This window comes from Podarcis bocagei (genome assembly GCF_964188305.1).
Source record: "Podarcis bocagei genome assembly, chromosome: 14".
In the NCBI taxonomy this organism is placed as follows: domain Eukaryota; kingdom Metazoa; phylum Chordata; class Lepidosauria; order Squamata; family Lacertidae; genus Podarcis; species Podarcis bocagei.
Window position 1 is genome coordinate 55,364,798 of NC_138139.1, and position 16,904 is coordinate 55,381,701.

General features: G+C 53.0%; 2 protein-coding genes across 3 annotated transcripts; one reads left to right on the forward strand and one right to left on the reverse strand.

The window, feature by feature from the left end:
• Positions 1-1,226: 1,226 nt before the first annotated feature.
• On the reverse strand, positions 1,227-10,428 carry HMOX2 (heme oxygenase 2). The gene is made up of 6 exons (XM_081170771.1): positions 10,323-10,428; positions 6,867-7,003; positions 5,576-5,693; positions 3,564-4,055; positions 2,055-2,175; positions 1,227-1,951 (listed from the first exon to the last, which is right to left on the reverse strand). The coding sequence occupies exons 2-6, from the start codon at positions 6,944-6,946 to the stop codon at positions 1,824-1,826; spliced, it is 939 nt and encodes a 312-aa protein (XP_081026897.1). The 5' UTR covers positions 6,947-7,003; positions 10,323-10,428; the 3' UTR covers positions 1,227-1,823.
• Positions 10,429-10,588: 160 nt separating this feature from the next.
• NMRAL1 (NmrA like redox sensor 1) lies at positions 10,589-16,736 on the forward strand. 2 transcript variants are annotated; one of them, XM_081170782.1, is made up of 6 exons: positions 10,589-10,893; positions 11,218-11,287; positions 13,519-13,757; positions 14,889-15,138; positions 16,080-16,270; positions 16,483-16,736. In XM_081170782.1, exons 2-6 carry the CDS (start codon positions 11,248-11,250, stop codon positions 16,660-16,662), a joined length of 900 nt encoding a protein of 299 aa, XP_081026908.1. In that variant the 5' UTR covers positions 10,589-10,893; positions 11,218-11,247; the 3' UTR covers positions 16,663-16,736. The 2 variants fall into 2 exon arrangements, with proteins under 2 accessions (XP_081026908.1, XP_081026909.1); XM_081170783.1 differs by having other exon boundaries at positions 10,891-10,909.
• The last annotated feature ends 168 nt before the right edge of the window (positions 16,737-16,904 follow it).

The window sequence follows — 16,904 nt, forward strand, 5'->3', positions numbered from 1 at the left end:
ACCAACACGGCTACCTACCTGTAACTACTTTAGACTAAGACCACTGGTCCATCTAGCTCAGGAGTGTTGGCACCAATTGGCAGCTCCTCTCCCAGCCCTGCTTGGAGATGCTGAGGAATGGACCTGAGACCACTTGCATTGAGGCAACGGGGCATCGGCCCTTCCCTGCACGCTTGCTGCTGGCACATTCATTTTGCCCCCTTACTCCGACTTTCCTGAACTTTGGGAAGGCTGGCGTCTCCTCATCAGTTTTACTCTGCCTTGTTGAAATTCTCTAGCAGGAGTCTCCACAGCCAAGGCGAGTTTCATTCATGCATCCCTCGAATTATGATGCATTTTACCACGACAGCCCCCATCTCCCCACCTCCATCTACTTGGGAGGCTTTTGGCTGGAACTGCTGGTAGGAAGGGGAAACCTCGTGAAGGGACATCTCTGTCACCCAGGGGCCCCCTCCCAAAAGGAAAAGGACGGCTCAGCTGCTGAAATGCCACTGCTGTGGGACAGCTATGAATTCAGGGGGATTAAACTAATGGTGAGCATTTGGAGAGGGGGAGGGAAATCTGGCAGTGGCTAAAGGGTGGTCGTTTCCAGGCAGCCGTCATGGAGGGGAGGGGCCCTACTTGTGATCTTCTTCAGCATCTGCTTGGAAAGCAGCAAGTTAGATTAAATGGGCTGACTTAATAGAGCTGTCCTTAATCCTCCGCTGGATAGGAGAGTTCAGTGTTCTGCTGCCTCCTCAAGGAGGCGGGGGGGGGGGGGGGAGGGAAATGGCCAGAAAGACTGCCCTCGGCAGACCTCGAAATCTTGAGAAAGCTGCTACTCCAAGCCCCAACGTAAATGAGCCACCAAACCTTGAATGGGCCAGGACAAATCTGAGCTGGCAAGTTGGCCCGACTGTTGACTTTAAAGGCCTCCGTTTCCCCAGCAGTGAAAGCCAGCCACTTGCCAAGGAGTTAGCCAAAAAGAGGACTTGAAAAACCAAGTGGGAGTTGTCTGCCAGACACTAAAAGCCTCACCAGGAAGTCACCCATGCAGGGCTATGGGGCAACTGCCAAGTGGTGAGTGGAGGGAGAGAGAAAGGGGGGGGAGGAATAGGGCAACACCAGGATTCCTGGCTCTGGGGGCTTTGCAGGGCTCACTCAGCTGGGCCTCATTCTCACAAATCCGGCAAGGAGAGCTGCCTGCAGTCAGGCTGTTTCCCCTTCATCCCCAAGTCACACAGCAGTTTTAAGACACCGAAATATAAATTTTATTATTTCCGAGTCGTTAACACAGTCCATAAGTTACAGGGAAACTAAACCGTTAGCATTTCTCTTATGTACAAGAGGGTAACTGAAAGTATGCAGTTCGTCTACTACGTACCTGGAATGCCACAAAGTCGGAGACCACCATGAGCGGAAGCGGAAGGGGCAGGGTGCTTCCTGCCCCCTCCCTGCCCCCCTTGCAAGGCGGCAAACTGCTTGGTCCCGCCCATGGTAGTGCCCAGACCTCCCTCTCCACCAGGCAAAGGCGGGCAGGGAGTTGTGGGTCTGGGAACGAGCTGCCAGGCTCCACCCAGGGCTTTGGTATTCAACAAAGCGCAGTGCCAAGCAAGCAGCCCGGGAGTGTGTGTCTCTAGTGCCATCTTGCTAGCTAACCCACCGAAACACCGCTCGTGTACAGACAGGCAGGAGGGCATCTCCCCCATTCTCTCATTCCGTGTGCATTTGGGTTTAATGGTTTCTTAATTAAATCATTCCACCTGAGTCGGTGGGAAACAGTCAGAGTCCCGCCAAGTAAGTGCCACTGTCACCAGGAAGCAGCAGCAGAGTGCGCTGCCTCCTCACATCACGTACCAGGCCACAACTCCTGCGGCGACAGCAAAGCAGGCCGCCAGGACCAGCTGGACGGTGGGCAATTTCAGCAGAGCCAAGGCCACGTGGCAGGGGCAGCTGGAGACTTCGGCAGCGCCTGGGGAGAGGGAGCGGGGAGAGAAGGGTGGAATCAGAGACCGGCAGGGGCGCAGGCCAGGCACCCAAAGAGGGAGGGAGGGAGGTGTAAGAAGGAGACCCACCTAGCTTGGTGGCGTAGTAGGGGCACTTGCGCAGGTCTCCTTTCCCATCATGCACAGGGAGGCCCCCCTCTTGGGTTTCTTCTGCTAACAAAGCCCCGATCTTGTCCAGTTCCTCAAACACCTGCAGAGAAGGGGCAAGGAGAAGCCATGAGCCAGAGCAACCCCCCCCCCGGAGTCCTGGTGCACTCTAATAATTTATTATTATTATTATTATTGTTGTTGTTGTTGTTATTTATCATTTATACCCGCTGCCCGGATTTCGGGTGAGAGTCTAATAATAATAATAATAATAATACAGTAGTACCTCGGGTTACATACACTTCAGGTTACAGACTCCGCTAACCCAGAAATGGTGCTTCAGGTTAAGAACTTTGCTTCAGGATGAGAACAGAAATCACGCAGCAGAAGCGGGACGGCCCATTAGCTACAGTGGTACGTCAGGTTAAGAACAGTTTCAGGTTAAGAATGGACCTCCAGAACGAATTAAGTCCTTAACCTGACGTACCATTGTAATAATAATTTATTATTTGTACCCTACCCATCTGGCTGGTTTTCCCCAGCCACTCTGGGCGGCTTCCAACAGAACACTAAAATACAATAACCTATTAAACATTAAAAGCTTCCCTAAACAGGGCTGCCTTCAGATGCCTTCTAAAAGTCTGGTAGTTGTTTTTCTCTTTGACATCTGGTGGGAGGGCGTTCCACTGGGCGGGTGCCACTACCGAGAAGGCCCTCGGCGCTGGACCCCAGTGTCCGGGCAGAACGATGGGGGTGGAGACGCATGCCGGTCAAGGGCTGGTTCTGAAGTGCCACCTGCGCCAAGCCTGAGGTTCTAGTCAAAGGAGGTCCAACAGTGGCGAGCAGGAGGCAAATCCCAGCCCAGGGCCTGGCACCAACCAAGCCAAGGCCTTGGCAGCCTCGCAGGCTGCAGTTGCCTGGGTGGTGCAGAGATTTCAGCAAGGCCTGCTCATCCCTTACTGGGACCTCTTCAGCGGGCAGACACATTTTGCCCCTGGGTCTGCCCCTTTGGGCAACGCTTTACTGAGACTCTGTGTGTGTGCACATGCTGCCGACAGGGGGCTAGAAACTTGTTTCACAACAACACTCAACCTCCTGTGCCAGGTGGCTGTTCAGTCGCAACCCTGGCAACGGATGCCACAGTTTTGTGACCTTTGTACACAGCCCAGGAGCCAGTGCTGCTGACTGCTCCCTCGAGGATGTGGGCCAAGGAGGGCAAAAGGTAGGGGGAGGGAGGTGTCACGCAACCCGGTCCAGAGCAGAGGCCGGAGGCACAACCCTGCCCGGGAGAGAGCACCAAGGGGCCAGCCTCAAAGCCAGGCTGAGAACTACAGGGAGGGCAAAGGCTGGCTAACTGACGGGGGGATTCCCGCAAGCATCCCCCACCCCAGCAGGCAGCAGGTCAGGGTTTGTCAGCAGAAGCTGCTTCTTCCTCCTGAGCTCCAGGCGGGGTCTTCTCTGCAGCCGAAACAGCCTCCCCCGGCTCCGTACCTGCATGTTGAATTCGAAAGCTTTGTTGGCCTCTTCGACGATCCTCTCCTTGGTCCCCTTGTCCAAGTCCAGGGCGTTGAGCCGGGCTCTGTAGAACTGCTTGAACTGCTGGGGGTTGGAAATGTTGTTGAAGATGTAGAACTGGACTCCCTCGCCGGTGCTGGGCAGCTTCAGCGCCCGCTGGGCCACCTTCTTCAGCACCTGCCCCCCAGACAGGTCCCCCATGTAGCGGGTGTAGGCATGAGCCACCAGCAGCTCCGGCTCGTGCTCTCCCACATGCCGGATGCGGTCGATGTAGCGCTGGGTGGCCTCTGAGCACTGGACCTTCTCCCGCCAGCCTTCCCCGTAGAAATACTCCAGGTCTTTCATCAGGGCCTCCTTCCGGTGGAGCTCCAGGGGGAAGTAGAGAGGGGTGAAGCCCGGCTGCTCCTTGTTCCGCTCCATCTCCTCCTCCAGGGCAGAGTACGTGAAGTACAGGGCCACGGTGCCCAGCTGCAAGAGAGAAGAGGAGCCCCGTGGGGAAAGGAGGCAGCACGGAACCCCGGCTTCCCCTCCAGAGATCCTATTATGGGGCCTGGCAGAGGTGAGGGGGCACAGCTTGCCCACCTCTAACCTACAATGCCTGACTGGCAGAAGCTCTCCTGGGTCCCAGGCAGAGAAGAGTCTTCCCAGGCGCTGTTGCTCGAACCATTTTTAAGCCGAGATGCGGAGGGCATGCTAGGGCACTCGGCTGCACTCTCAGGCTGGCCTCCTTTGCCCCAGGCCCTGCTGCTTGGAAACCCTCCTAACTGGCTGGGCAACATGTCAGCAACTTCTTTCAAATGAGGGGTTTGGAGCCTATCGGGTGGCTGCTTGAATTTCGCTGATCTGCCCCCACGGTCTGAAGAGCTCACGGTGGACTATGGAGGGCAGCAGGTTTGAGGCAAAAGACTAGAGACTGGAGCAGTCCTGGGTGATGTGGGCTAAAACATTGCCTCCCTGGATGCCCCCCCCCCGAAGGAGTTGCTTCTGGATCCAGTGCTGTCTCTGGGGGCTCACACAGCCTCAGTGGCTAGAAGGGCCTTTTACCAGCTACGACTGGTTCAACAGTTACAGCTGTTCCTGACACAGGAAAGCCTGGCCCCTATAGTTCATGCACTAAGTGACTTCAAGGCTAGATTATGGCAATGCGCTGCCTGTGGGTCTTCCTTTGTGCTTGATCTGGAAGCTGCAGTTAGTGCAAAATGCTGCGGGGCCATTGCGGACAGCAGTGGGGCCATGTCAGTCTATAACCCCTGTGCTTGGAGAGCTGCACTGGTTGCTACTGAGCCAGGTTAGTATATAAAGCCCTTAACAACCAGGGACCAGTTTACCTATGAAATCACCTTATCACACTCAACCGCTTCGGTCGGCAGAACTGTCACTACGACAGCTGCTACATAATACCATTCTGCATTTATAAGAACTTCATTGTTTGGCAGCACCTAGACTTGGGAACTCCCTGCGCAGGTGCGTAGCCTGGGAGTCATTTTGGACTCACAGCTGTCCATGGAGTTGCAGGTCAATTGTGTCCAGGCCAATACGGTATCTTACAAACACTTTGAGTTTTTTAAACAAATAATCAAGTGGTGTATAAGTGTTATGAAATAACATATAAGTAAGATCTCCAGCCCCTGACTAGTGAACAGGGAAGGCTGAGCGGCTGCCACTAAGCCCACTTCTGACCAGTCACAGGGGGACTATTCAACAGAGCCAGAAGCATCTGTGCCCAACAGCTGGGCTAAGTTTTTGCTGGGGGAGAGAGCTCCCCACGGGCCACACAGCACATATGAATCGCATCCCCCATCTGCTAAAACGGGGTGGGGCAACCTCTGCTGCCGCCGCCCCCCAGCTGATGCTCAACTAGAACTCCCATCAGCCAATGGTCAATGGCCAGGGCTGATGGGAGGTGCAGTTCAGCAACACCTGGAAGGCTAAAGGCTGCCTACACCTGCTCTAAAGAGGGATCATAGCCAGCACACTGCAAGACGCACCTTGAAGAGCTCCCTCTTGATGCGCCCTTTCAGGAAATCCTTGACAAACTGAGTGTTTTCAGCCCGTTCATGTGATTCCTTGGTCCCTTCCTTGAGCAGCTCAGACAAGTCTGTGGCGCTGTGGAGAGACAAAAGTGCCCAAAGGGAAGAGGTCTTACATGCGCAGCCCGAGATCGGAAGCAGCTGGCACGTGCTTGATTCAGCCTCCCAGCACCCAAAAACAACCAGCCCAGAACTCTCAGGCCCCATGAAACCACCACAAACCCTGCTGTGCCTTTCTGCACTCCAGGGCAAGAGAAGGCATTACACTCACCCACTCCATGCACTGTGCTGTCAGCACCCCAAGCCTCGCCAACCTGTCCTCCGAGAGCCTTGTACATGCCTGGAAAACAGCCCAGGACGCCTCCTGCTGCCTACAGGCTGCCTGTGCCCTTGCTTTTCCCCACCTTGGCCAGAGTTATTGGCCTTACCTGGATGAGTCCTCTAATCTGGGAGACTCCCCCCAGCCCACCTGCTTCCATTTGATTCCATCAATGAGCTCCACAACACCTTCAGCGAGAGCTGAGCTAGGTGCCATTTTCCCAGAGGGGCTTCTTGGCAGCACAGATACCGAACTCTGAAAGCACTCTCTGGATATGGCAAGCTGAGGACTCTGAAGACCCCCAGCTAAGAATCTCTCAGGGAGGAGTGGGTTTCATTACCAAACAAACTTCCCTTCATTCAGCACCTGGCTTAGCAGGGAAGGGGTTTCACTCAGCATGACAAACACCCGAGGCTGAAACACCAGCGTTCCTTCTTCAAGTTCCCACATCTGAGGCAGCAGCAGGAAAGTTAACTGTGTCGAAGCTGTAGTTTTGATCACTGTATTCTGTCTACTTGTTCTTAAAGTGTGTTGCTTTTTTTTCAGTTGATAACCACTATTTTATGTAGATCACTTAACAGATTTTATTTTATTAAGCCGCCTATAAATTTTGTTACGATGAACCAAATAAGTCTCCTTTTGGGGCATTTTCACTTCATTTTCTTGCTCCAGGCCTACTCACATTCATGCAGTTGAAATAAATAAAAAAATTGTCCAGTAGCACCTTAGAGACCAACTAAGTTTGTTCTGGGTATAAGCTTTCGTGTGCATGCACATGATTTTTTTATTTATTTCGACTGCATCAGACCAACACGACTATCTACCTGAATCTAGAACCACATTCACACAGTAATATTGCATCAAACCACAAGGAGAAGATCTCCCAGCCTGCCATTGCGGCCTCTGCCAATATTTCCTTCTCCTCCTCACCTCACATTGTCATCCTCCTCCAACTCCTCATAGGAGAGATTTTCAGGCTCCTCCAGTGCCTCTGTTACATCAGACGACATTCTGCAACCTGTGGATCTTGGCTGGGCTGCAGGACACTTTGCTCAATCCTCAATTACCTGTTCAGAAAGAGAGAGAGTCATTTACACAGCCACAAGTCTGCAGCATCCTTAACAGTCAAATAAGATTCATGCAGCTGGAGCTGAAAACCAAGCTTTGCAGATCAAAGGCTAACAACGTGGTGGTGCGAAGCATTAATCTGATCCGTTTGTGACCAAGCCAACTTAGAAGTGCAGGATTTTAAGCCTACCACCCCAAATGTAAGTCCTTGTCACCAGGAACTTTCACTGTGCGGTCCAATAAACTGCCCACTATTCAGTAAGAACAGCCTCCGACTAAGCTCCATGGTCAGCCTGAGAACTGAGGAGAGCAAAGAGCCCAGTTTGATGTGTATTTGCTGAGCAAACCATTGTTTGGGCTGCAGCTGCCCCGGCAGCAGAAAGAGTAGCAAAGAAGTCCTTCAATGCCTGCCTTTCATTTCTAGGATTTGGGCTGCAGCAGCAGCAACCACCTCTACTTGGTGAGCCATTGAAACTGCTCCAGAGGAACAAAGGGAGGGAGCAGCCAAAGCTGAATGCGAGCCAGCTCTGCCAGCCATGCCATGAAGGACATGCAGGGGACAAGACAGATGATACCTATGGCCAGGAACAACAAGATAGTCAGAAACACTGCAGGGCTTGCAGGCAGATATGGGAAAGAGAGGTAGAGAGACAGACAGGCAATTACAGCAAGACACAGGGAGACACGCAGAAAGAGAGAGATGGGATATGGGAACTGCATCTCCTCAAGTTAGTGGGGACAAAGTAACAGCAGGTACGGTGCCAGTGCTTTAAAAAGGATGCCACAAGCTACCCATCAGCACCATTACACCCTGCCGTGCGCCACCTCACCCAGCCCCCTCAGGGAAATCCTGGGCTTAACTAATGCATTTCTGATTTGGTGCCTTGGTGGAAAAGTGCAAATGAGCAACTCAACCAGGATTTAAAAGAGTCTGCCCTCAACACCTAATCAGGTCTGGGCCTTGAGATTTTGCAATACATTAGAACCCTATTTCAATTTGGCTACGCAAGCCTGGTGATGCATCAACTACCAGCCACAGACATGCCCTCCATCGAAATGCCATCAGAGGACACTGGTTGCTCAGAAACCTGCTCCAAATCATGCACCCTGCTGCCAGTTCCTTTCCTAGACCACAGGGAACATGGAGACGTTTTGCAAATCACTGCTAGTTAGCTCTTCAGTTCCTTTCTGAGTGGCCACTGCCCAAAAGGACACCCCATACCAGTCACAAAGGCACCTTATTATAAGCAAGTGATGAATAGGGGCAAAAGTTATTCCCATCCCAGAGCACAGGAACCAGCTGAGTGCTGCTACAGATGTGCACACTTCAAGGCAATCCATCAGCCAAATTACAGTTCAAGAGACAAAACTTCCTTCTCTAAAATGTCCCAGGAGAAGGCCGCACCCCAGCCACCTCCTTCCACAGGATTCCAGTCGCCACCATGCCAACTAGGCAAGGACTTGACGTCAGGAGGCTGTTGATACCAGGAAACCTCCCACTGCCTTTGCCTTCGTCTCAGGAAAACCTATGCATCATACCACCAGGGGGCTGGCAGAATGATCCACTTACAAGCTGCTCAGGCACAGCTCACTTCCAGAGACTGGGAATTTCTTCTTTCTTTCTCAGAGGCCAACAGTTCCAAAGGAACTTGAGAAAGGATCCGTTAGGAACTTATATGAGTGCCCCACTCCCCCCCAAAACGAATTCCCTCTAACACTGCTTCTAATATTTTCAGCTAGACCAGTACAGTTCCAAAGGAAAATCACAAGTGGCCTACTCAAAAAATGCAAATGAAGTATACAGGACAATGAAATGTTAATAAGTTAACACAGTTAGCAGCTTAACTATATTTCCAGCACTTTTGACACCCAGTTTCCAAGCTGACTGAGTCTTGGACCCAAGGGGCTAGCACTCTGTGCCACTTCCTCTGATGCAGGAGTGGGATGCTCAGGATAGTGCCAGGCCCCATTCAAGAGGGAGCAGCAACAGCACGACCTTCAGATGCTCAGGCGGGACAGCTAAGCATCCTCCACTTCACCACATGGAAGAAGCCATGGCAGGTAGTGGAACCTCCAAGTCCAGAAGCAGCAGGCTGCAGATTACCAACCCCTTGGGCTGGGAGAGGCGGTGGTAAAATGATGGAGGGCTGCAATCTTCATGCACCACATGGATCCTGCTGGCTGCTGTTGGAACCAGGATGCCAGAACAGTTGGGCTGCCTGGTCTGACCCACTAGGACTCTTCCGCGGTATCAGCTGTGGTAGCTAAACTACAGGCTCCACATCCAGAGGCAGCTTCTGGGTAAATCCCAGAACCATAGTTAAAGAACAGGAAGCTGAGAGTCGGAATAGATAAGACCCCCCCCCCCAGAATGGAGGGGTGCAAGAAGTGGGATCCCCCAGGAAACTTGTTCATAAATCAGGTAGTTTAAATGGACCCTCTTCACAAGGGAGGGAGGGAAGAACGAAGTCCAGATATACTTCTTGCATCTCTCCACGGTGGAGTCTGTCTGCTTCTTCCTACTCTCAGCCTCCTGCTTTTTAACCAATAAATAACACGTGGGGCTTTTTAGTTGGGTGGGAGTAGTGAGTAAAGTGATGCAGGGGCAAAAACCTATTCACATTTGTGAAGAAAGTCCTTCCTTTTCTCCTAATCCAGTGAGGCTCAATAGTGGAAACGGGGGGGGGGGCAGAAACAAAACCCCCCTCCATGCAGCTAAGCGACTGGAATTAAGTGCGTGTCAGACTAGACGGTGGTTTCCGATCCCCTCCTAGGCCACGGAGCTCATTGGGGGCGACACTGGGAGCCAAGCACCGCGTCCCTGAGCCTCCCTCGCAGGGTTATTGTGGGGGTCAGAGGAGGACCAGGGTTCGAATTCCCCCCTCCACTCAGCCCTCAGGAGCCTCGCTGGACATGACCTTGAGCCACTCGCCCTCTCTCTCATCCGACCTACCTCACAGGGTGGTTGTGGGGGGGGGGGAGTCTGACTCAGTTATGTACTGTCATTGCACCCCCCACCTCTCTCTCTCTCTCTCTCCGGACACCTCAAGGGGGGTGGGGCGAGTGGGTCTTCTCCCTCCTCCTCTCTGAATCCCCAGCAACACCCCTGCGAGGCAGGCCAGGCCTGAGGGAGGCGCTTCCAAGATGGAGGGGGGGTGCAAGAGAGATTAAACGAGCCCTGACCCCCCCCAACAACGCCCCTGCGAGGTGGGCGCGGCGGCAGCTGGCCGGCCTGGCGCTGCTGGGGAAGGGGCTGGGAGGCGGCCCTCTGCGCATGCACAGGGGAAGCCCGGCCAACGGCCGCCGCGGAACCGTTACCTCAGCCGGCCGCTTCCTGCGGGTCTCCTCACGGTCTAGAGGCACTTCCGGTCAGCGCCTCCGCCGGACGGAGCTCCGCCCCCTCGCGCTTGTCACGCGCACAAAGGGCGGCCTATCGGCGGGCGAGCTGCGCGTTTGTGACGGCGGCCGGGCCCGCCCCCTCGGAGGAGGGGCCGAGGCTGGCCCGGAAATAGGCCTCACTGCGCCCCGCCCCCTCCCCTGCTCGGCCAGAGAGAGGAGAGCGGCGGGAAGGGCGGGCGAGAGGCGCGCCTCTCCTCTGCCCCCGCGCGGCGCCTGCGCGGCACTGCAGGCAGAGAGGCGGATAGGGACTTGCTTGGACAGTGTTATCTTTATTGCCACGAAGCCAGTAAAATAAAATAAAAAAGTAACACAGCCATGCCGCTGCTGCAGTGGAGCCCCTGCGGGGGAGAGAGTGCCTCCGAGCATGTGCAGAGTTCCTTTCCCCTTTCCCTCCCGCGGGCTGGACTGCGTGACGACATCGCCGTGCCTTTCGGAGTCACGCGCTGCTCACGAGGCTCCCTCGCGCCGATTATCGTGATCCCCAAGAGTCGTGAGTCTTTAGCCATGTGCCTTCAGGGCGTTACCCTTAACACGTGTCTTGACCAGGGGATGGAGAAATCCCAGCCCCCGTCATTCCAGATTGTGCCAAGTGGGGTCTCCAGTCCGTTCCAGGGACTAACTGGTGGCTCAGCCAGAGTGAAACGGGCATCCGATCTGTGATCCTTCCGTTGCAATTCCTGCATTGCAGCGGGGTTGGGCTGGATGACCTTTGGGGGTCCCCCTCCAAGTCCTGCCTGGTGTCAGGAAAGCAGCGACAAGGCGGGAGCAATCTCCCTCGAGACCTTTGCAAAAGTTCTTTCTTCCTTTCTCCAAGGCAGCCAAAGTACCCTCAGCTCCTCCGAGGATGGCAGAGAAGAAACGGGTGGTGGTTTTTGGAGCTACAGGTAGGTAACCTTCCAAAATGGAGACTAGGAAACATGTTGCGCATTCTTGCATCTCGACGGGACATGGGCGCGTCTGCGGGGAGGCGGGAGATCTATCTCGCACGGAGAGGGGCTGATCTGCGTCCCCGGGGGCAGTTCGGGAATGTCAGGCTGTGGACCTCGGGGGCTTTAGATGGCCTTAATGTGCATTGCTTTGCCTGCTTCAAAACGTGCTTAGGCAGTACCCCCCCCCCTTTTAGGGAGTATAGCCCAGTGGTAGGACATTGAATCATAGAACTTAGTTGGAAGGGTCCACGAGAGTCATCTAGTCCCCCTGCAATGCAGGAATCTTTTGCCCAACCTGGGGCTCGAACCCGTAACCCTGAGATTAAAGAGTCTCCTGCTCCCCCTTCAGTCTCTGGCATATCCAGCTCTCCTGCCTGAAACCCCAGAAGAGCTGCTGCCAGTCAAGAGAAGTCAGCACTCCCAAACTTGCTGCCCCCTAGCATAGTGTGGTTCCTCGCCAATTCCCCTGTCCCTTGAAAATTAGAGTCCTGGTGGGCCATTTAATGACATTCCACTGCCTGCTGTAGCAACTTTAACACACTGTTCTAGATGCTGCGTTGATTTTAATTGTATTGTTTTTAATTCCTTCAAATTACAGTACCGTGCAATGAAATGCAGCGTGAGAAATAAAAGCAGCAACGCAGTTAAAATGAACACGAGCATTTAGTGTGACGAATGGGCTGTCTCCACACATTGGAAGGTGGCAGGCTCTCCTTCCTGGGAGGATCTTATAGGCAGAGGTTGGAGGGCCACCTGTCAGGGATGCTTAGAATCATAGAGTTGGAAGAGACCACAAGGGCCATCGAGTCCAACCCCCTGCCAAGCAGGAAACACCACCAGAGCACTCCTGACATATGGTTGTCAAGCCTCTGCTTAAAGACCTCCAAAGTAGGAGACTCCACCACACTCCTTGGCAGCAAATTCCACTGTTGAACAGCTCTTGCTGTCAGGAAGTTCTTCCTAATGTTTAGGTGGAATCTTCTTTCTTGTAGTTTGGATCCATTGCTCCGTGTCCGCTTCTCTGGAGCAGCAGAAAACAACCTTTCTCCCTCCTCTATGTGACATCCTTCTATATATTTGAACATGGCTATCATATCACCCCTTAACCTCCTCTTCTCCAGGTTAAACATGCCCAGCTCCCTTAGCCGTTCCTCATAAAGCATCGTTTCCAGGCCTTTGACCATTTTGGTTGCCCTCCTCTGGACACGTTCCAGTTTGTCAGTGTCCTTCTTGAACTGTGGTGCCCAGAACTGGACACAGTACTCCAGGTGAGGTCTGACCAGAGCAGAATACAGTGGCACTATTACTTCCCTTGATCTAGATGCTATACTCCTATTGATGCAGCCCAGAATTGCATTGGCTTTTTTAGCTGCTGCGTCACACTGTTGGCTCATGTCAAGTTTGTGGTCAACCAAGACTCCTAGATCCTTTTCACATGTACTGCTCTCAAGCCAGGTGTCACCCATCTTGTATTTGTGCCTCTCATTTTTTTTGCCCAAGTGCAATACTTTACATTTCTCCCTGTTAAAATTCATCTTCTTTGTTTTGGCCCAGTTCTCTCATCTAAATGCTTGAGTTGCGACTCCTGCATTCCAGGGGGCTGGACTAGATGACCCTCGGGGTCCCTTCCAACTCTACCATTCCGTGGTTCTGTGATCCACAGAGGCATTGCAGGCAACCTGAGGGAAGTTCACAAGGCCACCATGCCCTTGACTACAATTCCCATCAGCTGCTGCCATCGTCCCCTCTGGAGGACACCATGTTTGGGAAGGGTGGTTGAGACAGTGCCCAACTAGATGACCTGAGGAACTGACCGTGCCTAAGGCAGGGCCTTGTCCTTTGTGATGCATCTGTGGTCCAGCTGAAGAATCCAGGGAGTCTCCCCTCTCTCCTGGTCTCCCAAGAATGTGGAGAATAATGAGGGGAGCAGAACAGAGGTACGCAGACGCAGTTTGAGACGGCTTGGGAGAGGAGCATCTTAGGAGGGGTGGAAGGCAGGGACCTTCAGCCCTGGGAACTGCTCCGTAGGGGCAAGACCTGCTGGGAAGGGCTGCTGAGACCACTGGGCCGAGAAGGATTCCATTCCCTTGAATAAAGAATTCACGTCACCGGCATCGGATATTTCCTTCCTTTCTCGCTGACCTGCTTCTGACTCCCCCCCCCCCCCGACACTTGCGTTCCCGCAGGGCTCCAGGGAGGCTCGGTGGCCAGGGCCCTGCTGGACGATGGCACCTTCCAGGTGCGTGCTGTCACCCGCAACCCGCAGCAGAAGGCTGCCCGGGAGCTGGAGAAGAAGGGCGCTGAAGTGGTGAAGGCAGACCTGGAGGACGTGCGAAGCCTGGAGCAAGCCCTGCGAGGGGCGTACGGAGTCTTCCTCGTGACCGATTTCTGGGAACATCTCAGCAAAGAGCGGGAAGTTGCCCAGGTGGAGCTGAGCCCAAAGACGGGGCAACCCGCAGTGCAGTGTGAGGGGTGCCCAACAGGCACGTGGGGGGTGGGGATTCTCTTTCAGAACTGGCTGCTGAGGCTGCATCTGCAGCAGTCTGATATGCTACTAAGAGCATCACATGCCAATAATAAGCCTGGCAACCAATCAGCAGCCAAGTCTGATCTTGGTAGAACAATGCAACCTGTGCTGCTGATAAGAAGTAGTGCGACTCATGCAACACGGTGGCGATTAATATACACAGAACAGTAATTATGCATACTTTATCAACCTTCCGGGAAAAATACAAAACATTAAACAAAGCCATAAAGACTTGCAAACTACCCAGCCTAAAATGAACTTATAATGTCTGGTTTCAATAGATTTTTTCAAATGCTTAACTTCATTGTCTACAACTTTATTAACATCCATCTACAACTCTACTAGCATCTCTCGGTATTGTGAATATCACCGAACTTGCCTTTTGTTGGTATCTTCATGAACTTATCTAAAAGACTGAGTTAAGCATTTGAAAAATCTATTGAAACCAGACATTATAAGTTCATTTTAGGCCGGGTAGTTCGCAAGTCTTTGTGGCTTTGTTTAATGTTTTGTATTTTTCTCAGAAGGTTGATAAAGTCTGATCTTGGAGACAGATGTGACCTGCTGACAGGATCTCTCTCGTGCCAGCAACCCTCCTGCAGCATTCTGCACTAACTGCGGTTTCCAGATCAGCCTCAAAGAAATCCTCAGATGGCTTGGATTGCAGGAAATCCATTATTGAAGTAACTAACACAAACTCCAGTGGCTAAACTATCCTGGTCTCGGAATGGTCTCAGCTGTTGCACCAGCCATAGTTGGCCAGAGCTAGTCCTCGCCCCAAGGCCACCAGGGCGACAGCTGTACATTAAGCTGCTGCTGAAGGCAGAAGGGCAACTCCAGTGACCCACAGGGGCCTCCGCAACCCACAGCCCCGCAAGCCACCCCTTTGCCAAAGTTCTTTCACTGCTGCCGGAAGCGCAGGCAAGGACAGTCCCCCGCCTGGGAGGGAGCCACCTTCTTCCTTGGGGGATAAATTTGGGGAAGACCAGTGCTTCCTGCCTCTCATTCCGTGTCTGGTTTTGCACCCAGGGGAAGCTCGTGGCAGACTTAGCCAAGCGACTGGCCTTGGGCTACGTGGTTTACAGCGGCCTGGAGAACGTGAAGAAGCTAACGGAGGGGCAGCTGGAGGTGCCACACTTTGACGGCAAAGGCGAAGTGGAGGAATACTTTCGGGCTGTCGGGGTGCCCATGACCAGCCTTCGGTTGCCCTGGTACTTTGAGAACTTCATCACCATCTTCCGACCCCAGAAAGCCCCAGATGGAGACAGCTATGAGCTAGGTAACAGCATCCCTCCTTCTGCCCTCAAGAGATGCCTCACCTGCTGCCCAGATTGGCAGGGAGTCTGATACCACTGGCGTGCCTCTCTTGTGGAGGAGGGAAGGGCAGGGGGGTGGGGCTCAAGCAGGGCAGGTGCTTTCCTTAGTCTGCCACTGCCCTCCTCACCCCATTCCAAAGGGTTCATTGGACCCCCTTTCATATTTTATTTTCATATATTAAATGTGTATACCGCCCTTTATCCATAAATCTCAGGGCATCACACAGCAGCATGGGCATAGCCAGGATTTGTTAGGAGGGGCAGGCTTCATGTTGGGGGGGGACAGGCTTCAGTTAAGTTTTCTTATTGATTTACTTGCTCGAGGGGGGGCATGTCCCCCCTTGGCTACGCACATGCACAGCAAAGGAAAGTGCCTGCAGGATAGGTAGCACAGATCTCCTTCCACAAGCCTCCCAATAAATTTGGGGAACTGATTGAATTATTATTATTTACTATAGAGCTTTGTATTCTTGGTGCCCCTTGTGCTTCTGATGGTTCCAGTCACAGATTTGTGGGTCTGTCTATCTTGCAAGTCCTGTGTGCCACACCTTTTGCTCTCTCATTTCTTAAAGCGGTCCCTTCCCCTTACTTGTCTACGTTGCTTACTGCAAATATCCAGATAACCAGCTTTATAATTTCTTCTTGTGAATGTAACACCCCATGACAGAACCTGGTTTGGATTTTAGGTGTTTCTCTCATGAAGTTCTATTTTGTGGTTTGGGATGCATCAATAATATTCAATAAAAATATGCCCCCTCCCTAAAAAAAAAAAAATATTCCCCTTTGTGCCTCCGGGTTGCAATTGATGGTCACCTGCACTTGCTCTGCCTGTTCTGTTTTCTCCTTCCCTTGAGAGGCCTCAGCTCCTGACCAAACCTCCCTCCTCTTCTCCTCTCTTTTGTAGCCATTCCCATGGGAGAAGTGCCCATAGATGGGATGGCCGTGGCTGATCTCGGGCCAGTTGTGGTTCGGCTGATGAAAGAGCCAGATAAGTACATAGGCCAGGACATTGGGCTGAGCAGCTGCAAGCACACCGTGGCAGAGTACGCAGCCCTGATAGAAAAGCACACCAGGAAGCCTGTGAGAGATGCCAAGGTAAAGCAGGTGAAGCATGGGCAGCCCTCCAGGGAGGGGGGTGGGGAGGACCACCGAGCTGGCACTTGCTGGAAGGAACAGGCCACACCCATCTGTACCTCAATGCCACAGCGAGAGCGCCAGATGCTGCGGAAAGCTCCCAGGCCCGTTTGTTTCCAGGTCAGCATTATCTGCAAGTTGGACCAATGCGGTTTCTCCTGCTCTTTCTGCAGATTTCGCTTGAATCCTATGAGAAGCTGGACTTTCCTGGTGCCCAAGAGTTAGCTAACATGTTCCGCTTCAACATCCTGGGACCGGTCCGAGATCCTGCCTTGACCCTGAAGCTCAACCCAAAGGCCAGGAAGTTTGAGGAGTGGGTGTCACAGGAAAAAGCTGCTTTCAAGGACCTCTAGCAGGGGAGGGGCCTCCCTGGGATCACCTGCTTTGTTCTCCCCTCTTAAATAAAAAAAGATGGCTTGGATCGTTACTCCATTCTCTTTCTAGGGTTGAGTTCATGGGAGGGGCGGCGGTTTTGAGGCTCACTTGCTTCAAGTCAAACCACAAATGGGGGAGACCTGGCAGCTCCAACCACAGATCACACAAGTCTTGGGTAGTTATTTGCTTTGGACAAAACTACAAAGCCCAAGGCTGTCAG

What these genes read in the sequence shown, in the direction of transcription:
- HMOX2 (XM_081170771.1), bottom strand. Translation starts at nt 6,946, where the DNA reads ATGTCGTCTGATGTAACAGAGGCACTGGAGGAGCCTGAAAATCTCTCC. An exon ending in GAGGAGGATGACAATGTGAG is followed by an intron (nt 5,694 to 6,866) that starts GTGAGGAGGAGA and finishes GTCTCTCCACAG; the next exon opens with CGCCACAGACTTGTCTGAGC. An exon ending in CTTTCGAATTCAACATGCAG is followed by an intron (nt 2,176 to 3,563) that starts GTACGGAGCCGG and finishes CCTTCTCTGCAG; the next exon opens with GTGTTTGAGGAACTGGACAA.
- NMRAL1 (XM_081170782.1), top strand. Translation starts at nt 11,248, where the DNA reads ATGGCAGAGAAGAAACGGGTGGTGGTTTTTGGAGCTACAG. An exon ending in TGGAGACAGCTATGAGCTAG is followed by an intron (nt 15,139 to 16,079) that starts GTAACAGCATCC and finishes TCTCTTTTGTAG; the next exon opens with CCATTCCCATGGGAGAAGTG. An exon ending in AGCCTGTGAGAGATGCCAAG is followed by an intron (nt 16,271 to 16,482) that starts GTAAAGCAGGTG and finishes CTCTTTCTGCAG; the next exon opens with ATTTCGCTTGAATCCTATGA.